This window comes from Barbus barbus, assembly GCF_936440315.1.
Source record: "Barbus barbus genome assembly, chromosome: 22".
Lineage (NCBI taxonomy): Eukaryota > Metazoa > Chordata > Actinopteri > Cypriniformes > Cyprinidae > Barbus > Barbus barbus.
Window position 1 is genome coordinate 27125683 of NC_136750.1, and position 24245 is coordinate 27149927.

The following is a 24245-nucleotide window of genomic DNA, read 5'->3' on the forward strand; positions in this document are numbered from 1 at the left end:
AGAGAAACTGTGACTAACAAATGAACACAGACATGGCATTTTGTGTTTGAAGTCAACATGAAACTATATTAATAAACCTTTTTTTCTGGAATGTGACACCTGGATTTGACTATTTCTATTTCTTATTATTGCTGTAATGTTACATTAACTAGCATTACATTATACATATATAAAAAGATTAATATTATTGGCCTGATTTCAGAAAGACTGCATTACCTACTGTTTTATACTGTATATATATGGAAGAATGAGCAATATGTTCAGGAACATGCAATAGGACATTACGTTGAATTTAAACATACTCATACAGTATTTATACAATATATGTGATATTTTGACAACATAAAATACATATTAAAACACGTATAGATGTTTAGTAGTGCATTTTCACAAGCTTAGAATATTCATCTATGATACGTGGCCTGTTTTGACAGCTAAACCAAGTAGAGTTTAATCTTTGTAAATGCGGCTACAATAATGAGTCAAACACACACACACACACACACACACACACAGCAGGCTCAGTGACTATTATTGCTGCACCTTGGGGTCTCCACTTGATTGACATGTTAGTTACCAAGGTGACATTTGTCTGACAATGATCGAGTAGCACCGTTGAGAACCCATATGTAATTTTTGTTTGTATAACAATGATAAAATGAAAGGCATTTAACTCTTTTGAGGGCAGTGTGTGAGTGTTGTAAATTTCAGGTTCATTAATTTTGAAACAGGGATTCTGGAGGTTCAAACAGATGACAGGTTTTGAAGATTTATCAGGGGGTTTCTACAGGAAATAAATCAAGACTTCACAGCTGTGTGTCTGAGATGGTGGGAGGTGAGATGTGTGTGTATGCAATGCAGTTGTGTCTGAATTTTACACAGATGTTCATGAGTGCGAGTTTCATCATTTTTTATGAAGGAACAGTTCATAAAAATGATGATTCTGCCATTATTTACTCACCACTCATGTCATTCCACACCAAAACCGATTTTTTTTTTTCAATGAAAGTTCATTATGCTTTCAAGTCCCTCCCCCAAAACGATTAAAAATATGTATTTTAAATTATTTAAAAAATATGAATATTTAAATATTCAATTCATAGCTTTCAGTCATGTGACCGGCTCGAAGACCTGGAGGGCAAAGCATCCATAGAACTGCAGGAAAAGCCTGTTAATTTTCCATCTGTTTCACAGCTGCAAATATTTAGATCACCTCTCAAAAGAATAAAACAAAAGTATGTGAACAAAATGCAAGTTTTGGCCATTTGCAATCCATATTAAGCACCCGCGGCAATATTTAAATCATAAACAGCATTAATACTTTTTTTTTTTTTTGTCAAATCTAAGGGGGAAAAAAATGAAAGATTTAAGTCTATTTTAATAAGAAAACATAAGAAAAATACATATATTCATAGAAAAAGAATTCCGGTAATTTCTGAATTAAACATAAGGGTGGTCCATGAGATTTAAGAAATTTTATTTAAATTAGTTTTCTACAGAAAAAAAATTGTGTTAGTTAAAAAAATTGTTTGAAACAACACGAGGGTTATTAAATACAATTTCTTTTACAGGCCAAATGTCTCTCACACTTAATAAGTTCACCCAAACTAAAAGAAAACCATGGCAAGAGTGTAAAATATTTTCTTCAAAACACACACAATGTTATGAGACACAGATAAAGATAATTCAGTAGATGAGTGAGTACCTGTATCACAGTTAGTACTAGCAGTGGGTGTTACTGGACTAACGGAAAAAGGCAACAAACCAAGTCCAGCACCTGAGAAACACACAGGGGCAGGTTCACAAACTCACAAGTCGATAAAAAACTCTTTTGGTTGAATTCGCTCGTAAAGCTTCCAGCACGCAGCACAAACGCAAGAGCCACCAAACCAGTGCGAACACACACAAACCTGCGCCCTCATGCGTACAAAGATGCACAGATCCACCGCTTACACAAAAAATACACACCAGTTTGTTGGAAGCAAATATAGCACACAGCCAGCAAAGGCACATGCCAGACATGTTGAATTTTTACTCAAAATCACCTGTGAATCCCTCTAGCATGCCATGCCAATGTAATCAAGACCACTGGCTCTTATCTAAGAGTTTATATATAAAAAAAAAGATTCATGCAGCATTTTCCAATATGCTTTCCTTGGTTTATAAGTAATGCAAAAATACATATACTACTATTCAAATGTTTTGTGGTCAGTCATTTCTTTTATTCAGCAAGGATGCATTAAATTGATAAAAAGTAAAGCAATTCATAAGGTTACAAACGATTTCTATTTCAAATAAATGCTGTTTTTCAACTTTCTATTAATCAAAGAATCCTGAAAAAAATTAATGTCTTCAACAAAGACATTAAGCAGCACAATGGTTTTCAACACTGATAACAGTAATAAATGTTTCTTGAGCAGCAAATCAGCATGATTAGACTGATTTCTGAAGGATCATGTGACACTGAAGACTAGAGTAATGATGCTGAAAATTCAGCTTTTGCATCACAGGAATAAATTACATGTTCCATTATATTAAAATGAGTTATTAAAGAGTTACTCAAATGTGCCAATATTTCACAATATTGCTGTTTTACTGTATTTTTTGATCAAATAAATGCAGACTTGGTGAGAAAAAACTTTTACTGGCCCCAAATTTTGAACAGCAAGATGTATATAAAAATGCATTTTCAAAAATGTATTAAATACTTTTGTTATTATTAGTGATAGACCAATCTATTTCTCTACTTAGGGTTACGCTTTTATAAAATGCAACCCAAGACAATAAATGCTCAAATATTTGGTTGATATTTGTTTTTGTGCAAAATATAGGGTTCCCAAACCTTTTAAATGATTAATTCCCATGACTTTTTAATTATTTTTCTAATTATTAAAGACAACTGGATAAGGATTTAAAAAAAATCATTTAATAATGAATTCACTCACAAAATTCCAAGCCTATTAAATATTTTAGAGCTAAACACAAGCATATTGACAATGAAAATGTATTATGTTTCTGTAACATGTTTTTAGATTTGATCAATTTCCATTACTTTTTTAGGCTTAGATATCACAATTTAAAAATTCCTTGACATTACAACAATATGAGAACCCAGATTTAGCATAAATATCATGTGATGTGATTAAGCTGATCAAAACCTGAAACATGGGCCGTATTGGTAACTCAAACAAGTAATGACTGTACATACTGATTCTGATTGCATTCATCTGAACCTGTTTATACTGTACTTTAAGCATCAAGCTTTGACAAGAGGCAGTTAAAAACCACAAACACCAATCCCATAGCACAAAATCCAGCTTGAGCCACAAAAGACGAAGATAAAGTTAAGAACGTATAGAGAGGAGAACCATATAGCAATCTGGCTTTCATTAGTATTCATCACAAAAAAACCCTGTAAGCACTTTGTTTTATGCTGAAATATATAAATTCCTTCCTAGATCATGGCGTGTACACTCATTTTATTATAGAGAGAACTGAAAACAAGGAAAAGCACATGAAATTGAAACTGAAAGAAAAGAAAGAAAGAGGCCCATAAGATGTGTACAGCAGCACTCATTTTTTCAACGGGACAACAGGGAGCATCTAACCACAACGCAACCAGCAGCTAGTAAAGCCCAGCACTGCTTCTCCATCATGCTGTTCCAAACAGCCCCCAGCATTCCCAGAAAGCACAGCCATTCCCAGACACTCTAACTTACATGTCTTACAGCAACCGTCCACATACGTTTGAACTATGCCTCCATTCTGAAACACAAAGCACAGAGGTTAGAACAACAACAACACAAACGGTTACAGAAAAGTTATAAGAATGCATTGATTTTAGTCAGACCTGAATACATTCTGTGTCATTGAAAGGAGGACAGACCACTCCAGAGGCCAGAACTACTGCGCCTACTGCAGTCTCCATACAGTCAAAGCGTGTGCAGTTAGCCACCCATGAGCTTCCTGCCTGCAAACCACATCAAAATACACTATCAGGTTAATGCATTTGAGGCTCAGGCTTTTTGGATTTCATGAAAACAATGAAGTGCTTTTGTGTGTGGTTTTGACCTACAGTAGCAATACTTTTGTGGATAAATTTACTGAAAAATGCCCCCAGAAAATCTGACAAAACATCCATTTGTGCACATCCTCAAAGGGGAAAATGTTCACAAATACAGTGAATAGTGTTTTTGCCTTTTTTCTTTGGTCAAAATGCAGAAAGTTTCTTTCAAGGGTAAGTTTTTACATTAACTTACATTAACTTAAGGATTACATTAACACTATACAGCATGCAGGATCATATTTAATGTGCCAATTTCTATGGACTCATCATCAGCATGATCAAAATCTGTAGTTTTTTAGCAAATAAAAGGACCTTTTGTATAACTGTAATAACATCTCCCTTCAGGTCTTTGCTTTGAAATCTTTACTTATTGTTATAAATATAGCACAAGAATAACTTTTAGATTGTTAGTAATATTTCAACATGAACACTTACTGGGCTGAAGCAAATTAGGTTCATAATGTTTCAGAGAAATCATATTTAAATGTATCAAAAATTACATATAAGGCTTTTGAGGAATGTTTATATGTATATCTGTCAATTATCTTTTATATTATATGATCATAAAACTAAGCATTTAAATATTATCTTACTTAGACATATTATTGGAATATATAGAGTGACAAGTAATATTTATATGCAATTCATGTCACTGTTATAAAGATCTCAATGATTCACATTACAAGCAGCAGAATCTTACGTTTCGGTCATATGAATATCAGCAACTGCACCAAATTGCATATTTTTGCTCCTGAATAATATCGAGGTGTTGTTCCTCCTCAAGAATGAGCTCCATATTCTCCTAGACCATATTATATGAGTCATAAAAGCCGATTTATCAAATATCAAATACTCAACAAAAACTCATATGCCTATATAAAATATTTTGTCTAATGGTTCAATAAACTCTTCCATTTCAAAAATTTTTATTTTTCTGACTATGATTTTATATGTTAACAAAAAGTACCAGACTGTGAGTGCAGATTACCATAAATACTTCTGTAGTCCCGTTTTCACTGGGATATGAGCATGAGATGTTTTTGCAGGAGCCACAGCACACATGTGGATCAGATGATGGGACATAAACCTGATGCTACAGCAACAAAAATATTTAAAATATAAAAAATAATAATAATAAATAATATATATATAAATATAAATGCAAAAAAATACATAATACATTCATGATACAAGAAAATCACATAATATTGGGACAATTCTATGTAAATATAATACAGTATTGTGCAAAATAGGCCATATTCTACACTTCTGAAGCATTGTTTATTCCCTAAAATCCACTTATTAAAATGTTACAAAAATTTTCTTGCACCAAAACCCTTAGATGGCTGAAACTGGTGCTGCACCTCTGTTACGACTGACTAACCCAGTGGTTCTCAAAGTGTGGGGTGACCAAAAAAGTTTGAGAACCACTGGACTAACCAAAGCCTTATTGTACATTCAAATATTTAGTTTAAAAGAGCTATTTTCTTTCATCGTACATCTTTTCAAATTCATTTTCATGAATTTCATGGAAAATCATGCAACACTTTTCATATTTGTGGAAGTATCTGTTACTACATATATTGAAAGTTGCATTAGTCATGTGACTTACAGGCTCACACTTCTCAGAGCAGTTGGCAGTGGTGACCTCCATGGCGTAGAACCCGGTGCTGGGGTCTATATGTGTGAGGCACTGAACGGTGTAACACAGTTCCCCCTCAAAGTATTGCACCATAGACTGGCCTGGGTTTAATATCGTCACGCCCTGAAACAGACACACTTCTGCCTTCTCTACACACACATACACACAGAGACGCATACACACGTACTTGTATTTCAGTTTCATTGAATAGTGTGGCATTTGGAGTGTGTTAGTGTTTGTACGAGTCTTACTGCAGTGATACAGTGGGCATCCACACGGGCCGCCAGGGTCTGGTTCCTCCACTCTCATTTCACCCTTTAACACAAAGGTCACGGTATAACACTGTGGTTACAGGAGAATTCACTATGGCAACAAAATGCACTATATATACACACAGTATTCATTTTAAAACACTCACCGCAGTGCAGACAGGAAGTGTAACATTGTGACACTGACATTCTAAAAACAACAAATGTTACAAATGAAACTGTAAGTATATAAAAAATACTTGCATTGCAATACCATAGTAAAGTGATGGCGTTACATGGAACTTTAAGTCATAACCTACCACTTAAAAGTATGGGGTGGGTAAGATTTTTATTATTTTTGCTCACCAAGGCTGCATTTACTTATCAAAACAGTAATATAGTGAAATATTATTATTGTTTTCTATTGTAATATATTTCACATTACAATGTGATCCAATGCTGAAATTTCAGCATCATTACTCCAGTCTTCAGTTAAAAATAATATGCTGATTTGCTGAAATGTTGAAAATAGCTGTGCTTTCAGGATTCTTTGATGAATAGAACATTTACAAATATCTTTACTGTCACTTTTGATCAATTTTTACATCCTTGCTAAATAATAATATTAATTTCTTAATAAATTTCTTAAAAATCTTGCAAACTCCAAAATTTTGAATGGTAGTGTACACAGAATATCTTGCAATTTACACTATACTCGTGCCAAAACACATGCCGATAGCATGTTACTTTTTAGTGTAATATTTCTCCATCTGTGTGTTTTAGTTTAGCTTTATTTAGGAGAGAACTGTTGAAAAACTGTCCACAGAAGTTTTCTAAATCAACAACAACAACAAAAATTAATTCACTGAAGGAATAATAGACAAAATAATGCCTTCTAAAATGTCAAAAGGAGAATTTGAGGGTTTGAGTAAGGGTTATTCTGTAGTAAGTATAATTATCTTGATTATCTTAAAAACAAAAAGAAGTCACAGGGATGTCGCTTTTTAGATATCTAGGTAAGTGTGCATGTGTCCAGTACCGCAGTGCGTCTCTGGGCAGCAGCTGTCCTGCACAAGTCTCTTCACCAGCACAGCTCCAGAAGCACAACTCACACTGGGCTCAGGACACAGACTCATATCACACACTGAAAGATCAAGACACAGCCTTTAATCACGTCATGTTTCTCCTTTCATTACGAAACACAAAATGACTGGTCACTTCAGTACAGTGACTGCTTGTGTGATTGTTATAACTACCACAATGATACTGTGGACAGCAGTGATTAGTGGTGTTCACATCCACAGCCAGTATCTCTCCAGGCAGACACAATGGTACAGGGTCAATACAGGACTCGCACACTGCAAAAGATATCAAATTATTACTATAGTATGCCACAATAAAATCACAAAAGAGTATTTTATGCAAATATGTTTTATATTATAATGTATATTTTAAAGCATTATCAATAATTTTATATCTTTGTGTATTTATATACATTTATAGTGAATTATATATACTATATACAGGCTTCACAATTAATAATTTTAATTATTTTAAATCATATGTTTAGTCCTAAATGATATATATACATATATATGTGTGTGTGTCAGTTTAATTAAATCCTAAAAAAACATAACCTTCTGATAATTATTTTATCAATTATAATTTAATACAAAAATGAATGCATTGTCAGCATAGAGATGAGAATGTCTTAGTATTCAAGTATTTCTAATATATTATTACCACACATGTAGCTGTAGCAGCAAGCGTGTGCCCCTCTGACCTCCACCAGGAACTGATCTTCTCTGCAGATCGGGGCAGGAACACTCTGACATGCCAGCGGATCACATTCTATCAGAGACCAATCAGAAGTCTAATCTTAGTCCAGTGACTAAATAAACAGCCAATCAGAGTAAGGATTACATGAGGCCTTACCACATCTGTATTCGGGACAGCAGGACAGAGCGCTGTAGCCAATCACCAGCTTGTCTCCATTCTCACAGCTGGGCACTTCACTCTGACAGATGGTGAGGTTACATTCTACACACAAAGACACAAGCATCAGTCATGCATATTTTCTTGGAAATACTGTGCATTTTTAATGTGCATATCTGATTTCTTTCATTATTTATTTGGATGTTATGCGCCATATCGGCATCTAAGGCTATTTTCATGGCAAGAACAAAAACAGGTAAATAAAATTAATAAACATATCTAAAGAGAAAGGGGACAAACAAACAGGATAATTCATTTTCATGCAGAAAGATAAAATCGAAATGTTTTGCGTGTATCTAATGAAGATTTTTGTCAATTTTAATGTTTTTGAATGAAGTCTCTTGTGCTCACCAAGACTGATAAAAACAGTAATATTGTAAAATAATACCGCATTTTTAAATAACTGTTTTCTATAGTAATGCATTTTAAAATGCAATTTATTCCTGTGATAGAAAGCTGAATTTTAAGCATCATTATTCCAGTCTTCAGAGATCCTTCAGAAATCATTCTAATATGCTGATTTGCTGCTCAAGAAACATTTCTGATTATTAAATCGATCAATGTTGAAAACAGTTGTGCTGATTAATTTTTTTTTATTTTGTGGAAACTGTGATACAGTACATTTATTCTCTTCGCTGTCATTTTAGAGTAATTTAATGCTCAACTGCAGAGTAAAAGTATAAATTTCTTAAAAGAAAAAAAAAAAGTTCAAATTTTTGAACTGTAGTACATATTGTATGTGAGATTAGCATTAGAGATTAGAACTTTCCAGCTCAAAGTATATATATATATATATATATATAAAAAAAAAAAAAAAATAGTACATCAAATGTACCAGGATGGTATACTATTTCTGATGGATTTATGAATTATACATCCATGTGTTTTTTTTTTTACCACAAATCTTCTTAGGACAGCAGACTCCTTCCTCCAGCACATCGACTGCATACTCTCCCTCCCTCTCACACAGCGGGGCAGGTTCATAACTGCACTCGGGTTCCACAGGAACCACACTCCCGTTCTCCAGACACTTGAACAGACAGCAGCCACGCAGAGAGCCGTTCCACACCTCACCCGGGGCCCGAGGAGCACCATCGTTGTCCGTACACACTGATTACATGGAAATAACAGGCCATTATCACAACAGCACTTTATTTTTCATGTGAGCAAACATATAGAGTGGCATTCTCACCGCACTGTTCCTCGGTGACACAGAAGGCAGAGTCTGCTCGGTGCAGGATGGTACCACTTTTACAAACGCACTCCTCTCTGATAGAAGAACAGGTGCTCTCTTCATAGTAATCTCGGTTTTGACATGTCCGAGTCTGACATGTATTCACACAGGGCTTATACTCTTTCCCAAGAGGACATTTGAGTGCTGCATGTACAAACACAAACAAATATGCAAATGTAAAAAAATATATGCTACCAGTCGAAAATTAAGCATTCAAGCAAAAACCTTTATGAAAATGCGTTCAAACATTTGACTGGTAGAGTATCTGTAAACACACTCACGGCAGAAGTTGCTTTTCCTCCAGCTGAAACAGATCTGATGCGTGTAACAAATGGCCACATAAGCAGCCAGGAAGTCACACTCATGCTCTTTATAATGTAGGTCACCAGCCCATATCTTATCACAGAAGTTTTCTGGAGAAACCTTCAAAACAACATTTGGAAAAATAATCCAATATAAAATGGTCAAGTCACATGTAGGGTAAGTATGAAGTTTCACAAGCCAGTGGGGATAAAATCTATCTAAATTTCCCCAGAATATGATCAAAACGTCAAATTAAAGAAAAGAAACCTGTGCTGTTTTAGTACTATTTATATACTATTATAGTATTTATTAATATTTTTGTTTGCTTTAGTAATTTTATGGGCTTTTGTTACTATTTTTCTATTTTGCTTTGATTTATGTTTATTTTAGTAATTTGAGTACTTCAACTTTTCAACTTCAAACTTTTATTTAGGTTTTATTAACTTTTATTTCAGTTGCCAAGGCAACATTTGAAATTTCAAAGTTTTTTGTATTTTTAATCAGGGCTTGAAAACGAAAAACAAAAGTCAATCGGTTCACTCCGAGCAGAATCGATATTTTAACGTTTCCGTTCCTGCGCTCCTCTGTATATTACCGTTACGAAACCGGTTCGAGTAGAAAAATAGCGGTTAATGCCGTTATTTTTAAAAATGTCTTTGCCTATAATAATAATAATAATAATAATAAAGTACAGTGTTTTCTTTACACAAAAAGAAAGAAAAAAATACAGAAAGCGATGGTATTTTAACCCGCTGCGCTTAGTCACAGCCAATACAGCATCATCTTTTCTAGATTTTTACATTTCTAAATGTAGGCTACTAAACAAAAGAAAAAAATCTATTAATGCTTTAAAGACATTAAAGTATTTTTTAAGATATTTAAAAATGTTTGCTGCAAATTGTAAAATAATAAAAAAAAATGCTACTTGTATAAAATTGCGTTTTGAGGAAAAAAAAACCAAAGGCTAAGCCGCGCCGCATTTTATTAGGCTATTATTCAGAAATTATGTAGGGTAAAATGCCGGTAAATCAAAAACGTTTACAAACATTATAAACACAGTTACTAGTTTCTCTCCACAACAAATCCTCTAAACTTAAGGCTAAAGCCTATAGGCTATAAAAACGTCAATCCAAAAACAAATTAAAGGTGAAACTGATGCCTATCTCTCTCACTCGGCACAAATCCAAATGTTTCCATATTCTCGACGTATACTAAAATATTATTTATTGGCTTTTACTTTCATCGACGTAAAACATCATCCCCTTCACATCGGCAATAACAGCACAATGAGGCGGTGGTCACGCTTAACTCAACAGATTGGACAACGGAGCACTGTAACTTTTTATACGTTCCTTTAACTGTATTTTATTTTGATAATGAACTGACTGCAATATCGCAAAAATATGTGTCTTTGTGCGCGTGAGGCGCCAGCGCGATATGGCCATACCAACGCTGGTTGGTTATACAGATGCAAGACATCATTCAAAACTGTCAAGCTATTGCAAAACAAATAAAACTGTAAAATAAAACTGTAAAGCTTTTACAAAATAAAGAAAACTACTTTCTGCCGTCTCGTTTTCCTTCCTGAGAACGCTGAATGCGTCACAATGAACCGTAGGCCTAACTCAGCATATATATATTTTTTTTCGTTTTGTTAATCTGTCAATGATTTACGTGAAATATATTTATAGGCATATATATTCCTTTTTATGTAAGCCTATAGTTTTATTGTGTTTTCGCCGTTCACAGAAGCGCCGCAGGTGCGTAAGATCTGTTGAATCCATCTTACAATGTCGTCGGATAAACGCTAACAACGGTGTTCTGACAATTTGTCCTACCCTGTAAGATTTTGCTACATCCCATTAAAACAGATGGTAGCAGAATTAATTGCCGTTGCGACTAGGGTTCACAGCTGAGCGCGGGCGGGCATTTCACTCGGATGCGTCATCATCACATTTGCATAGTCTGTACTACTTGAATTCCTGATTGGTTGACAGCAAATTTCAAATATTAAATGGAACGATAAAATAACGTTATTAACCGGTTAATGGCCATTTCAAATTTTCGATTCTGTTCGGAACTATACAAGTTCGTTTCTGTTTCCGGTTCGGTTGCAGTCAAAATTCCGTTTGTTTCCGGTTTTCGTTTTCATTCCTTGAACCGGTTCAGAGCCCTGTTTTTAATCTAATATTTATATTATATTTATTTCAGTTTTATTTGAATTAATGTAAATGATCTGTAATAGTTTTAGTTTTAGTCAAAAATAACAACATGGGGAAAAAGAGGGTAAAACAACACCATTATAAGGGTTAACACAGTATATGGGTCAAATTATGTACAGGTATGTCAAAAATGTAATGATTATTAAATTATTTAAAATGTGAACAAGCTAAATAAGATTTTATAGCTATCGTTAATCAATAGCATTTAAAAATAGCTTATTAAAAGCAATGGATATAAATGGTATGATGCACATTAATATGTATTCAAGCTTGTGTGTACTGTGTATACCTTGTGGTGACATTTAGAGAAAGGTCTCTGGTTGAGCATGGTGAAACATTTGGAGCAGTTGCCGGTGGTGCAGTTGTCTCCCACTCTGCGGAAGTAATCTGTATCCTCTGATGTATCCACCATCCATCCGTGCAGAAATACTGGGATGTCCTCAATATCCCGGACCACTGTACCGTTGGGCAGCCGCAGGTCATCAGCTGGATTACCATCACAACATCCTGAGAAAGAAAACAAAATACACTGGTACAAAATACATCAAACATACTTACATGACCACAAATGACCGTTAAATTATAATGTTAAATTATTAAAAGCAACATGAAAAAACACATTTAGCTTCTAGAATGTGACATATTTCAGAATGAAACTAAATAAATATTCATGCTGGGTGGGACATTTTTTATCCAAGTTTGGACATATTGTGAAAAGTAGGATATTATATATCTACAAATATCTATCCATGAAACCTGATTACATCAGCAGAAAAATTTTCATTTTGATGAAAGATTATAAAAAGTATTTTTCTTTTAGCACAAACATGCATAGGTGCACAATAAGATCACTGATACTGATTAAGAAAGTCAACGTTTCCTGATTTCATGGTCACAGTTGTCTACAAAGTGCAAGTACAGCACACTGACCACAGAGTCCCCTAGTGGAGGTGTTATCAGGAGCCGTGTACTGTAGGACCATGATGCCAGTGCTGTGGTACCACTTTATGTTGATCCCACCAGGTGTATTAATGATATACATGGTCCCAGTGTCATCAATATGGAGGTTCTGCCTTGTAAGAGGAAGGCGTGCCGTAATCTGATTCACCAAAACCTGTCAGATCAAATTATTGTTACTCAACTACATAAATCACTTTTATGAGCCACGATTAAGCGGAGACACAAGATGAATAAATTATGATACAATTTTGACTTTTAAATAAGAATTTCTTTTGCCAGGTTAACAAATTTCAATTGATATTTTCTTGGATTTTACTCATTTAACAAACTATTTTATATTATTTAATGGTTGCTGAAATAATATCTACTAAAAATACAGCTTTGCATTTTGTGTTTAGAACAACATAACTTCATGACTAAACAGGTAAAATCTTGCCAGCATTACCTTCCGGTCCAAGCGGTTGACCATAATTCTGTACGATTGTAGTGTAATGTTAAGCTTCTTAAAACACAGACCAGAGGTTCCACCAGAGGGTGTCTAACAGGAAGAGAGAAGGTAAAAGAGCTTGTGATCCTCATTAGGATGATTATAATAGAGTAGATAACATTTTAACATAAATAAGCTAACAACACACTTACAGGTCTTCTGATGTAGTTCACACTCTGGAAGCAAAAGTCAAGCATTTAATAAAATGTGAAAAGCATATATAGAAGACAGTACATTTCTTCGTGGTAGTGTGATAGCATGGGTTTACCTCACTGGTTGGACATTTCTCAATGTGACCGACTAATTTCTCTCTGGGCAGGTGAACCAGAATATAAGAACCGATATCATACAGAGCCACATTATTCCCATCAAACGTGATCACACGCAGATCAGAGATTATAGAGCAGCGACCTGACAGCACACACAAACACAGTCAAACATTAAAAGCCAATAAGCCATTTAATGCCTCTGATGCTGATGCTTTAACTTAATCAGTCTTGTTATTGTTAACTAAAACTATGAAAAATAGTTTTCAGTAACTGAAATAAAAAATAAATATTAGATGAAAAACTTAAGGCCTGTTCACACTAAGAACTATAACTATAAAGATAACTTTATTAGTGTCCACACCAACGCATGACCATGTTTATTATAAGCGTGCGCTGCAGTTTTGTCATCTGCCGCTTTAAATGCTAGAGCTCTTTAAAGCAGGATGGAGACTGATTGGCTGTCAAGGTTTTTGGCATTCATCAACTGGAAAAAAATATTTTGAAAGTGATTCCAATGATATAATTTCTCTGTGTTATTATCATTATAGTTGTGGATATTCTTATCAATTTAGAATGACTTTTAAACTTTAAAAAAATTACAATTAGAAATGTTGCTTTTGCAATTAACTGAAAGAAGTTGAAAATAAATTAAATCTACATACAGTAGAAACATAAAAAAATACAAAAAATAACTTAAAATGAAAAAAAAAATATATATAAATATATACGTATATATAAATAAAAGCTTACTTAAAATATTAATAAACGCTATAATAGTATATAACTACTACTAAAATACCACAGATATAAACACCTCCCATCTAGAGCAAAGCTGTGTATATCTTACATGGGCACTGCCACAGTGGGCAGCAAGGGTCTGTGTTGATCTGGATCGGTGTACCCAGCAGGTTGCACTGTGGCTGGCTGATGTTGTATCTGCAGTGCTGAGAGGAATTATGCAGCATGAGCTGTCCATTAAAGCAGATGTACTCACTGCACTCATCCACACGTAATGAATATGGAGGCTGTATGGATACAAAACAGAGACATTCATGAGACAGACAGCGCATAAACCTTTCCACCACCAAAAACTATATAAGGCATCTTGGGGTGATTTCATGTAGTACGCATTGACCAGTTATCTTTTCTGATGCCCGTTCTTGTGTTATATTATGACAGATTCATCAATTATTCACTGTACCGCATCTTAACTCATGATTCTTCCCTCAGGAAATCAGTATCTTGGCAATTGGACAGGAATGACTCAAGAACAAGGAGTTAAGACTGGAAGTAGTGTTCACCCTATGTGGATTACAGACTAATCTTGAAGATGTGAATATTTATGAGCATGTGTGTGTAAATGTGTCAGAGAGGTATCCAGGTCAGGGAGGGAGATGGGAGACGTCAACTCTGTTGAATCCATCACTGATATCTCAGGAAAGATTAATCAAAACATATCATTGGCGAAACATATTTATCTTAGAACACTCAGACATACTAGGAATGAGATTTGAACAATTCTCTGATTCTTAATCTTTACCTGCAAGTTGTTGTCTGAACCACTGGCTAATTACACCAATTTAAGGGTGTAACGAGACTTGACGAGTCTTAGGTGGACGTACAGTTAAGTAAAAGCGTTTCATTTGTTCATTTTAATGAGGAGTGAGTCAACAAGCGATTCTCTGATTCAGTTAGTGAGTTATTAAACTGATTCAAACTAATTCAACATATGAGATCAAGACTGATTTTGTTATGAGCTTTTTAAATTTTTATTAGTTAATGATATGAATGAAAATTATTTTTATTTGTTTTAGTTTTAGATACCAATAACAGCACTAGAAAGATGTCTTGTCCATTGAATATTTTTGTGTTATGGCTCTTATTCATTCACTGTTTATTCATAAACCATTAACAGAACTGAACATTACGAATATCATACCATTCAATATTTAAAGCATATTTTACCATGAATATCACTGAACACTATAATATTAAAATATTTAATAAGAATGACCAACCCTAACACACAAACTCTTACTGTGCAGGGCCCTGTGGGTAGAAGGAACGGAGGAAGCACTGTTGTTATTCCTGCTGTCTCAGGTGAAGGGGAGGGTGAAGGCAATATCTCTGAGGTTGTTGGTACTGCTGCTGTGGTAGTCGAAGGCTCCTCGGTTGTTGTGGATTCAGATGTTATCTCTGTGGTGATGGTTGTTGAAGTCGGTTCTGAAGTTGTGGTCTCGGTTGTAATGACAGTAGTGGTTGTAACAGGCGGGACGGTGGTTGTTGGAGACGTTGTCTCTGGTTCAGTGGTGGGCTCGGGTGTGGTTGGCACCTCTGTGGTCGAGGTAGATAATAAAGTGGTAAAAACTGTCGTTATGGGCCCTGTAGTGGGTGGGGCAGTGCTGACTAGAGGGGGTTCTGTGGTTAGTGGAGAGGGAGTTGTGGGAGTTTCAGTGGAGGTGGTGGTGGCCAAAGTTGAAGAGACTGTGGTTGGTGGTGATGTGGGTGTAGTTGGGCTGCCAATTATATCATCTGCTTCCAAAGGTGTAGTTATGATTGTAGTACTTGCAGTTGTGCTCGGAGAGGTGCTTGGTGTTGCCGTTGTGGTGGAGGGACTTGTTGTGGTTGTAGCTGTGGTTGTAGGACCAGAGGTTGGAGGCGCTGTGGTTCTGTTTGATCGGGTCACAAACATGTAAGGAGTCGGAGTTGGGGATAGTATCACACCTGCAAGCACATCAGAAACAACAGAGGTGCTAAGACAAATCTAACAGTGTGCATAAATGTTTAGAAAAGAGAGGATGATGATGAAAGTTATGCAAATGAGGGTTTCACACGTACAGTCTTCTTTGTAAACACACCGCCTGGTCACTTCGTCCAACAGCATAGACTTGGGACAACGTGGAATACAACCTTCAACTCTAAACCAAATGACAGAGTGAAAGACAACTGATGTGGACTTTTACTTTTTCTGAAGAAATTGTGCGGGTGAATCTCATAACAATATGTCTAGTTCATATTTTCCTCCTAATATTGGAGTTTGATAAAGAACATGTAGCCTGTTTAACATTTTATGCATTGTGACCTGATTTTCATGACAAACACATACATTCTCACTCCAAAATTACTGCAATGTGTCCAGATGTTTTAATTTAGTTTTTTGATTTAGTCTTTATTTTACTTTATAATCCTCATTGACAATTTTCATTAGATTTTCATTACTCTAACAAAAGTATGCTTTTAAGTGTATTAACTGATTATTAAGTGATTAACTACCATGATAATGTCACAGAGCAAAACTCGTAATGCTCCCAAAGCAGTGGTTCTTATACTTTTTGACTTGGAGGTTCCTCTTTGAGCAACACAATATTCAAAGGCTCCATGCTATAAGCTATTTTTAGTATTTTTGCTGTAATTATGATAAAGAGGCTTGTATTATATTAAGTTTTTTCATAAACGAAATCTGCGAGTGTTGATTTCGTGACTTCAAAAGTTTCAAGAACTGTACTGTGTGTTCTTCAGTTGAAAACAACAGTTATTGAGGTTATTAATTTTTTTAATAAAATAATTTTACTTTTATTATATATTTTATTTATACAACATATATATACATTTTAGTTTACATCTAGATTACAAGTGTTTTTTGCATTTTAAATTAGATTAGTTTGATTGTTTTAATATATTAATAATTTATTCATCTTTTTTTGTCATCTTGAGGCCCCGTCCCTAAGTCCTAAAGACTTCATTTTCATAAATATCTTCCTTTTGATTTTGTAGTAAAACATGACAATGTATAACACCTGCCTTACCAAGCACCTCGTATAACTGTCACATATATTATTGTATTGGCATATGCACATGATCTTACGGAGGTAAAAACTGGCAGCGTGTGGCATCGGGGTCATTGCATGTTTTCACACATGGACTGGCACATGCATGATACTTCCACTCGCACATCAAGCGGTAGGGGATCACAAAACTGCTCTCTAAAATGCAGGAACACAGCCATCATAACGTTAGAGACATAAGAGAAAGCACTGCAAATGAGGTTGGTAAGCTTGTTCTTTTATAGGAGATTATTGAGTGTATTTTTGGTGTAATATGAGCTTAAATGACATGCATCAGCAGAACTCCACATTTCCAATAAGTGTGCCTGCTCTCTTTAATACACTGCACTATATCTATATCCATTCCACAATCAGTGTAGGGCCTGATGATAAGAAAATGTATATTATTTTGCACAGCGTATTTGATATATAGATATTTGCAGACGGTCTTACCCTCAATAATAAAACTGCTGCTGATTTTGAAGGTGTATGAGTGGTCGTAGTTCTGAACACGTGCGTATGTATGAGAGAGAGTGAGGAAGACACCCTTCTGACTTTGCAACTCAAAGGACGATCGCCCAGGTAACCACAGACCCTGGTGGTGGATGAAGGTCGCCTTCCGTCTGAACTCTTCCCCAGGCTGCCAGTGTTCCAATCGTAACCCACGGTTCCCAGTAACACACAGAAAGTAGTTGGGCCTCTCTGCAGACTCCAGTGATACAACAGGAAGTCCTGAAACAGTGCAAAATACCAAATACAACATCAGTAGATGCTAGTATTCAACCTAAAAATAAATAGCAGAGATAAACCATGTATAATGTTTTTCAGAAGCTGGTTAATTTTGTTCAGTCGTTTATTATTATTATTATTTGAAATTATAAATAATAAAATAAATCAATAAAGAAATATTACAGTTGCAATAATACTACTGTAATGTAAAATAACAAAAAATGACATTTAATAATAATTATTATTCAAAATAATATTTAAATTTGATTATTTCAATGATAAAAATCGAACAAATCAATTAAGAATCTCAATTAAGAAATCAATTAAGAATCTCTCTCATTCTCAAGAAATACATTACTATGGCAATTAATACTATCGTACTGTAAAATACAAAACAATTATTATTACTGTTTTATTTTACAGTACAAGTCAAATTACAATCCTAATATTAATATACTAATATAATATTAATTTCTTTTAATATATAGAGCTTTTATTTTGACAGAAAACCGCAGAGACTTCTCTTTTGCTGACAAGGGATTTATAAATGATTCTCATCAGAAATTTGGGAACGTGGTTTGTGCATTGCGTTTTCAAATCCATGTTGTAAGTGACCCAAACTCACAGCTCTTGCAAAGATGGAGTTGTGTGGAGCAGCATTTAATGTAAAACGATCCACTCCAACAAAATGACAACACCAGGTCATTTTATTTTGCATTTAAGCATGTTTTCTTCTGCGATTTCTTTAACTTATTTGTTTTGCTGTTGAAGTGAAGAGTATGTGCTTACTGGAAGCTCGGTCCTTATATAGTCCAGTTGTGATCATGAAGTGGAAAATGGTGCTGGGTTGAGCATTGGTCCTCAGAAAGGGAAACACTTCACCACTGCTCACATTTGCCCCAAACACACATGCAGAGTCATTCTGTTCTGCGCTGGACAGAGTAAACGGACCCTCTCCCAACTCTAAACAAGCATACATAAATAAAAAGGTTAGTGCCAAGATCTTCTGGTGCTTACAGAATTATTCTAGGCAAATAAACAGAATAAATCATTCTTACCTTGGTTGTAATATTCACAGTCATATGCTGTTAAAAGAAAAATACTTATATTAGCTGCAATCATGTTGTATTATGAGTTTGCAGCTTAAAAAGCAACATGAAACAGCATTAGCTGAACATTTAACATGTGACAAATCTGCAACTGAAACAGAATAAGTTATCAAAGTCTGATTATATAAACAGATCCTGACAGCAAAGAGGAGCAGAATGTGGTTTGTGAGTAAGAGAATTGGACTTGTAACCCAAAGGTTGCGGGTTCGAGTCTCGGGCCGGCAGGGATTGTAGGTGGGGGGAGTGAATGTCCAGCGCTCTCTCCACCCTCAATACCACGACTGAGGTGCCCTTGAGCAAGGCACCGAACCCCCAACTGCTCCCCGGGCGCCGCAACATAAATGGCAGCCCACTGCTCCGGGTGTGTGTGTGTGTGTGTTCACTGCTGTGTGTGTGCACTTAGGATGGGTTAAATGCAGAGCACGAATTCCGAGTGTGGGTGACCATACTTGGCCCCATGTCACGTCACTTTCATTAGGAATGTTAGTTTGTCTGTGGGTATTAGGGCCATGATGGTGTCCTCATCAAATTAAATTTTAAAAAAGTTATTTTATATTAATAGAAAGAATATTAAATGCAAGTTAAGTGTCTACTTTAAATAACTTTTGTGAACATGAAATGTCAAAATATGGGTAAAATAATGTTCCATCGTCAATCAGCGTAACCGATACATATTTATGTAAAAATGGAATAACATACTCATTCTGACTTGTACTTATTAAAATATATAAAAGAAAATGTGATCATACTAAATTTCATTATATTTTAAATGATTAAAAACTTAAGAACTCCTGACAAATGGGTAAAGCCTAGTGGTTTGTAGGATAGTGGCAAAGATTGGTAAAGATTTAAAATGACAATTTATTAGTTTTGGGGGCTGCACTGTGATTCTGTGAGTCTTTTAATGTCATCTTATGATTCTGGTTCTAAATATGCCTGCCAAGACTTCTTGGTATGTGATCTATTGTTACACTTAATGACATTTAAGTGGGTGTCTTCTATAAATCAAGGTAAAAATTTATGACTTTCATTCTTTTTTGCTCAGATAAAAATCAAATTAAACAGGACACATTCTAATTTGAAGCTGTATTAAACTTTAATTGTTTTGATGCTTTGACCCATTTACCTCAATGACAGACAGCACAAAGGGGTCAAAAGTTCATTTGCTTCCTCATGTGTGTGCTTGTACTCACGACACACGCTGGGGGATCTCCAGTTCACTGTGACACCATTTTGACAACATTTGTGTGCATATGCTGCAATACTGGTGCACAGACATTCACAGTCACCCCCACGGTTGCAGTTGCAGGTGTCCGTCAGACAGTTCTTATAAAACCAGGTCACATCCACCTTTGGGACCACAAGGATTAGTTACACACAATACATGGATCCCTAAAATTGCAATTACCCTGTCACAAACACAATTGGTTATGCAACACACACTCAGGACTATTGACTTCCACCTGAATGTGTAAATGGTGTAATGTTCTAGCTTTAACCTTTACAGCCTCCTAGTGGCCAGATATTGAACGGCAAAAAAATCTCTATTTTTCTATCAGATGGTTCATCGCAGACAGTGTGTGTGTCTATCTGATGCCGTCTTCCAGCCTGTGTGTGGCTGTGGGTAAGATGTGGCCTTTTTATCTGTAGGCCAAATGTGTGGTGAAACCCCAGAGGAGAGCTGCTCACCACATTGTGACATGGAGCAAACACGTCACTGTAGAGAAGGGCACACTCCCGCTTAGCATACGGCTGCCGACTGAGATCTCCTTCACACAGTCTGCGAACTACAAAGTCGCTCTCACACTGCACACATAAACACATGAAAGCTGTTTAGTCAATCTAAACTTCAAGTGTAACTCGGCAGTGTACAGTAAAGTTTACTATGATTTTACACTAGCAATAAAACAATGGCAGAAACCACGGTTAGCATGAACAATTTGAAGAATACACTACCGGGGGGTCAGTGAGATTTTTTAAATGTTTTTGAAACAAGGTTTTTATAATCACCAAGGCTTTGTTCAGAAATACAGTAAAACCTGAAAATAATATTTCGATTTAAAATAATTGTAACAATTTTTAAGTTTTCTATTTTACTATATTTTAAAATTGTATTATTCCTGTGTATTTTCAGCATCATTACTCCAGTCTTCAGTGTCACGTGATCCTTCAGAAATCATTCTAATATGCTGATTTACTGCTCATTAACTATATCAGTGCTGAAAACAGTTGTAATGCTAAATTGTTTTTGGAAACTGTGATATGTTTTTTAGGATTCTTCGATGAACAGAAAGTTCAAAAGCATTTATTTAAAATATTTTTTTTTTTGGTAACAGCATAAACATTTTTTACTGTTACTTTTTATCAATTTAATGTATTCTTGCTGAAAAAAACAACAACTAATTTCTTTTAAAGAAAAATCTTACTGACCCCAAATTTTTGAACAGTAGTGTACATTTAGTGTACTCCAGTCTCATAGTATCCTGAAGTGTCATACCTGTCCAACAGCCCAGCTGTCTCCAAAGGCCTGTGCGTTACTGACCTCCATATGTCCAGCAGTGGTCATGTCATTAACTGTTACCATGTCAAAGTTTCCGCACAAACCACTCATCTGACCCTAAAAACACAGTCAAATACATTATAATAAGAAATAAGGTTTATAGAGTATTAAACTATACTGCTGATTCAGAGAGAACGACTCTGACCTTCCACTGGGGTCCAGCACGAATATGGACAGTGGTCTTGCGGTCCCATAAAATGGTCAGATCTTGAGCAGGAAAGTGGACCACTGTGTAGTATCCTGCACCCCATAGCTGAAACTCATATCCTCTTCCCACAACAGTAGATGTGCTCTGGAGGACAAACACAAACCAGTTCAAATCAACACAGATTACAGTAAATACAGACTACAAGATAACATGGAAACACTTTCCAGTCTCCTAGTTTATGAAAGGACAATAATCAGCTATAGATGGGATATGTCTTTTACTCACAGGTTTACCAGAGTTGTCACTGAAGTAGATTTTAGTAAGTCCAACATAGATGAGGAGGTACTTCATGCAGACAATGCCACTTTCATAGCAATCTTTATTTTGAGCCATGATGGACACCTCTGTCTCACCAACACTCTACATTTAGATACAAGATTGATGCAATTATATTGTGCAATTGATACATGAAACTTTATCATTTCTACCTCTGAAAAACAACACCTTTCCTTAAGATGTTTTAAAAGAAATTAATCTTTTTTATTAAGGATGCATTAAATTGATCAAAAAGACATTTTTTATAAGATATCTATTTCAAGTAAATAGTGTTCTTTTGAACGTACTATTCTGAAAGAAAAACATTGTATCCACAAAAATATTAACCAGCACAACTGTTGCATATTAGAATGATTTCTGAACGATGATGTGACACTGAAGACTGGAGTAATGATGTTGAAAATTCAGCTTTGCATCACAGGAATAAATTACATTTTAAAATATATTCAAATAGAAAACAGTTCTTTTAAATTGTAAAAATATTTCATAATATTACTGTTTTTACTGTATTTTTGATCAAATAAATGCAGCCTTGGTAAGTATAAGAGACGTAATCTTTTGAACAGTAATCCCATCCCAGTCTCATCCCATTGGTTGAGCAAGAAGCTGTTATGTCAGACCTCTCAAATGAACAATGTTTTGAAAGCACCACAGAGCCACTTTGTTTACGCTCTTCAGGAAATCTACCAATGAATGTCTTAATTATAGATCTGTATATCTGCATATTAAACAAGGACAAGAGAAAGTAATTTAACATTGAACAGTGACATATTTAAATAATCAATGCCGTGCTGTATCATATTTTAAGTAACGAAACCTAGTGCGTTGTTGTGAGTGTGTGTGTGTGTGCGTGCATGTGTGTGTGACTAAAGCCATTTCTTTTTGTCATGATGGAAAAGTCTGTCCCCCGGGTAGATCAGTAGACTCCTCAGAGAATCGCTGGCCTTTAGGAGACACCAAAGTCTATTCACCTGCATCTTAAGCATCCACACACACATACACAAACGACACACACATGCATACACACTTTCTCAGTCATTAAGGGCAGTAGCGTAGTTGCATTGCGTAGGCTGATAGGAAACAGATTGCTCTTTGTTATGTGTGGCTCTTTGCTGAGTTTCTGTGCTGGGACTGACATTAACTCTGGCTCCATTACCACAGCCCTGTTCTAATTAAAAATCCCCTCTGATTTTCCCAAGATTAGTGGCAGTAGAAACAGATCTCTTTTCCTGCTACTTTATCCGTCCGTACCGAAGTCTGCAATGTGTGAGAGCACACACACACGCACCCACTCTTTGGCCCTTCGTTAAAAATTCTTCGGTTTAAAGGTGCAACACGTTCACCCGGTGAAACACCCTTTGTTGAAGGCAAAGTGGTAAGCACCTCTCCACTTGGTCCTAAGACCAGCACACAAGGCAAACGATCGTCACCGTTTTACAGCACTTGTACACAAAGATATGCTTACTCTAACATTTAAGCTTACCCACACAAAAAAGCACTATTACCATGGTACATGTCCAGAAACCATGGTAAAACTGTCGACCACTATTGGTTTTTTAAATGACAGATGGTTATATTTACAGTGAAGTGTGGGAAATATACAGGAATGCCTGTAACCTAAAAATGGTAAATACCATTTAAAAGTTTGGGGTGAATACAATTTTGTTTGGTAAAATACATTATGCTTAAGTAACCTATTATATGCTTTAAATTGAAAAAAAAAAAAAAATCACAAACACGCACACTCAGGAAGTACCTTGACCAGGTAGACCTGGCAGTCGCTGACATAATCATACTCCAGGCCATCAAATGTGTGGTAATGTCGGTCGCTGTAAATGGTGCACACCGCTGGACATGGCGAATAGGTGCAGTTAAAGAACCCACGATGACACGCACTGGAGAGAGCCAGAGAAACCAAGTGAAATGTTACTTAAATATACACACATACTGTACACTATGATTGTTCAATTAGTGACATCATTACACTTCATTAGTCTTCAGTGTCACATGATCCTTCAGAAATCATTCTTATATGCCGATTTGGTGCTCACGAAACGTTTTAAAAGTTAAAAGAGATTCTGTCATATATAATCTTTCAACACTCTTAATTTGG

General features: G+C 35.5%; 1 protein-coding gene across 1 annotated transcript in view; it reads right to left on the reverse strand.

Moving 5' to 3' along the window:
- The window catches only part of LOC306888705 (otogelin-like protein), a gene marked incomplete at its 5' end in the record, with an annotated part of 37926 nt that overhangs the window by 1437 nt on the left and 12244 nt on the right, over positions 1-24245 (reverse strand). The window contains 30 exons of the mRNA XM_079447118.1: positions 1706-1777; positions 3720-3765; positions 3851-3970; positions 5055-5159; positions 5679-5857; positions 6996-7100; positions 7213-7314; positions 7700-7807; positions 7892-7996; positions 8849-9061; positions 9144-9329; positions 9467-9608; positions 12000-12217; positions 12641-12824; positions 13116-13208; positions 13310-13333; positions 13426-13568; positions 14274-14451; positions 15465-16150; positions 16265-16344; positions 17292-17409; positions 17704-17982; positions 18769-18942; positions 19038-19064; positions 20282-20438; positions 20778-20894; positions 21586-21705; positions 21794-21940; positions 22082-22216; positions 23889-24027. Of these exons, the coding sequence (XP_079303244.1) occupies positions 1706-1777; positions 3720-3765; positions 3851-3970; positions 5055-5159; positions 5679-5857; positions 6996-7100; positions 7213-7314; positions 7700-7807; positions 7892-7996; positions 8849-9061; positions 9144-9329; positions 9467-9608; positions 12000-12217; positions 12641-12824; positions 13116-13208; positions 13310-13333; positions 13426-13568; positions 14274-14451; positions 15465-16150; positions 16265-16344; positions 17292-17409; positions 17704-17982; positions 18769-18942; positions 19038-19064; positions 20282-20438; positions 20778-20894; positions 21586-21705; positions 21794-21940; positions 22082-22216; positions 23889-24027 (4502 nt within the window). The remainder of the gene's footprint in view (positions 1-1705; positions 1778-3719; positions 3766-3850; positions 3971-5054; positions 5160-5678; positions 5858-6995; positions 7101-7212; positions 7315-7699; positions 7808-7891; positions 7997-8848; positions 9062-9143; positions 9330-9466; positions 9609-11999; positions 12218-12640; positions 12825-13115; positions 13209-13309; positions 13334-13425; positions 13569-14273; positions 14452-15464; positions 16151-16264; positions 16345-17291; positions 17410-17703; positions 17983-18768; positions 18943-19037; positions 19065-20281; positions 20439-20777; positions 20895-21585; positions 21706-21793; positions 21941-22081; positions 22217-23888; positions 24028-24245) is intronic.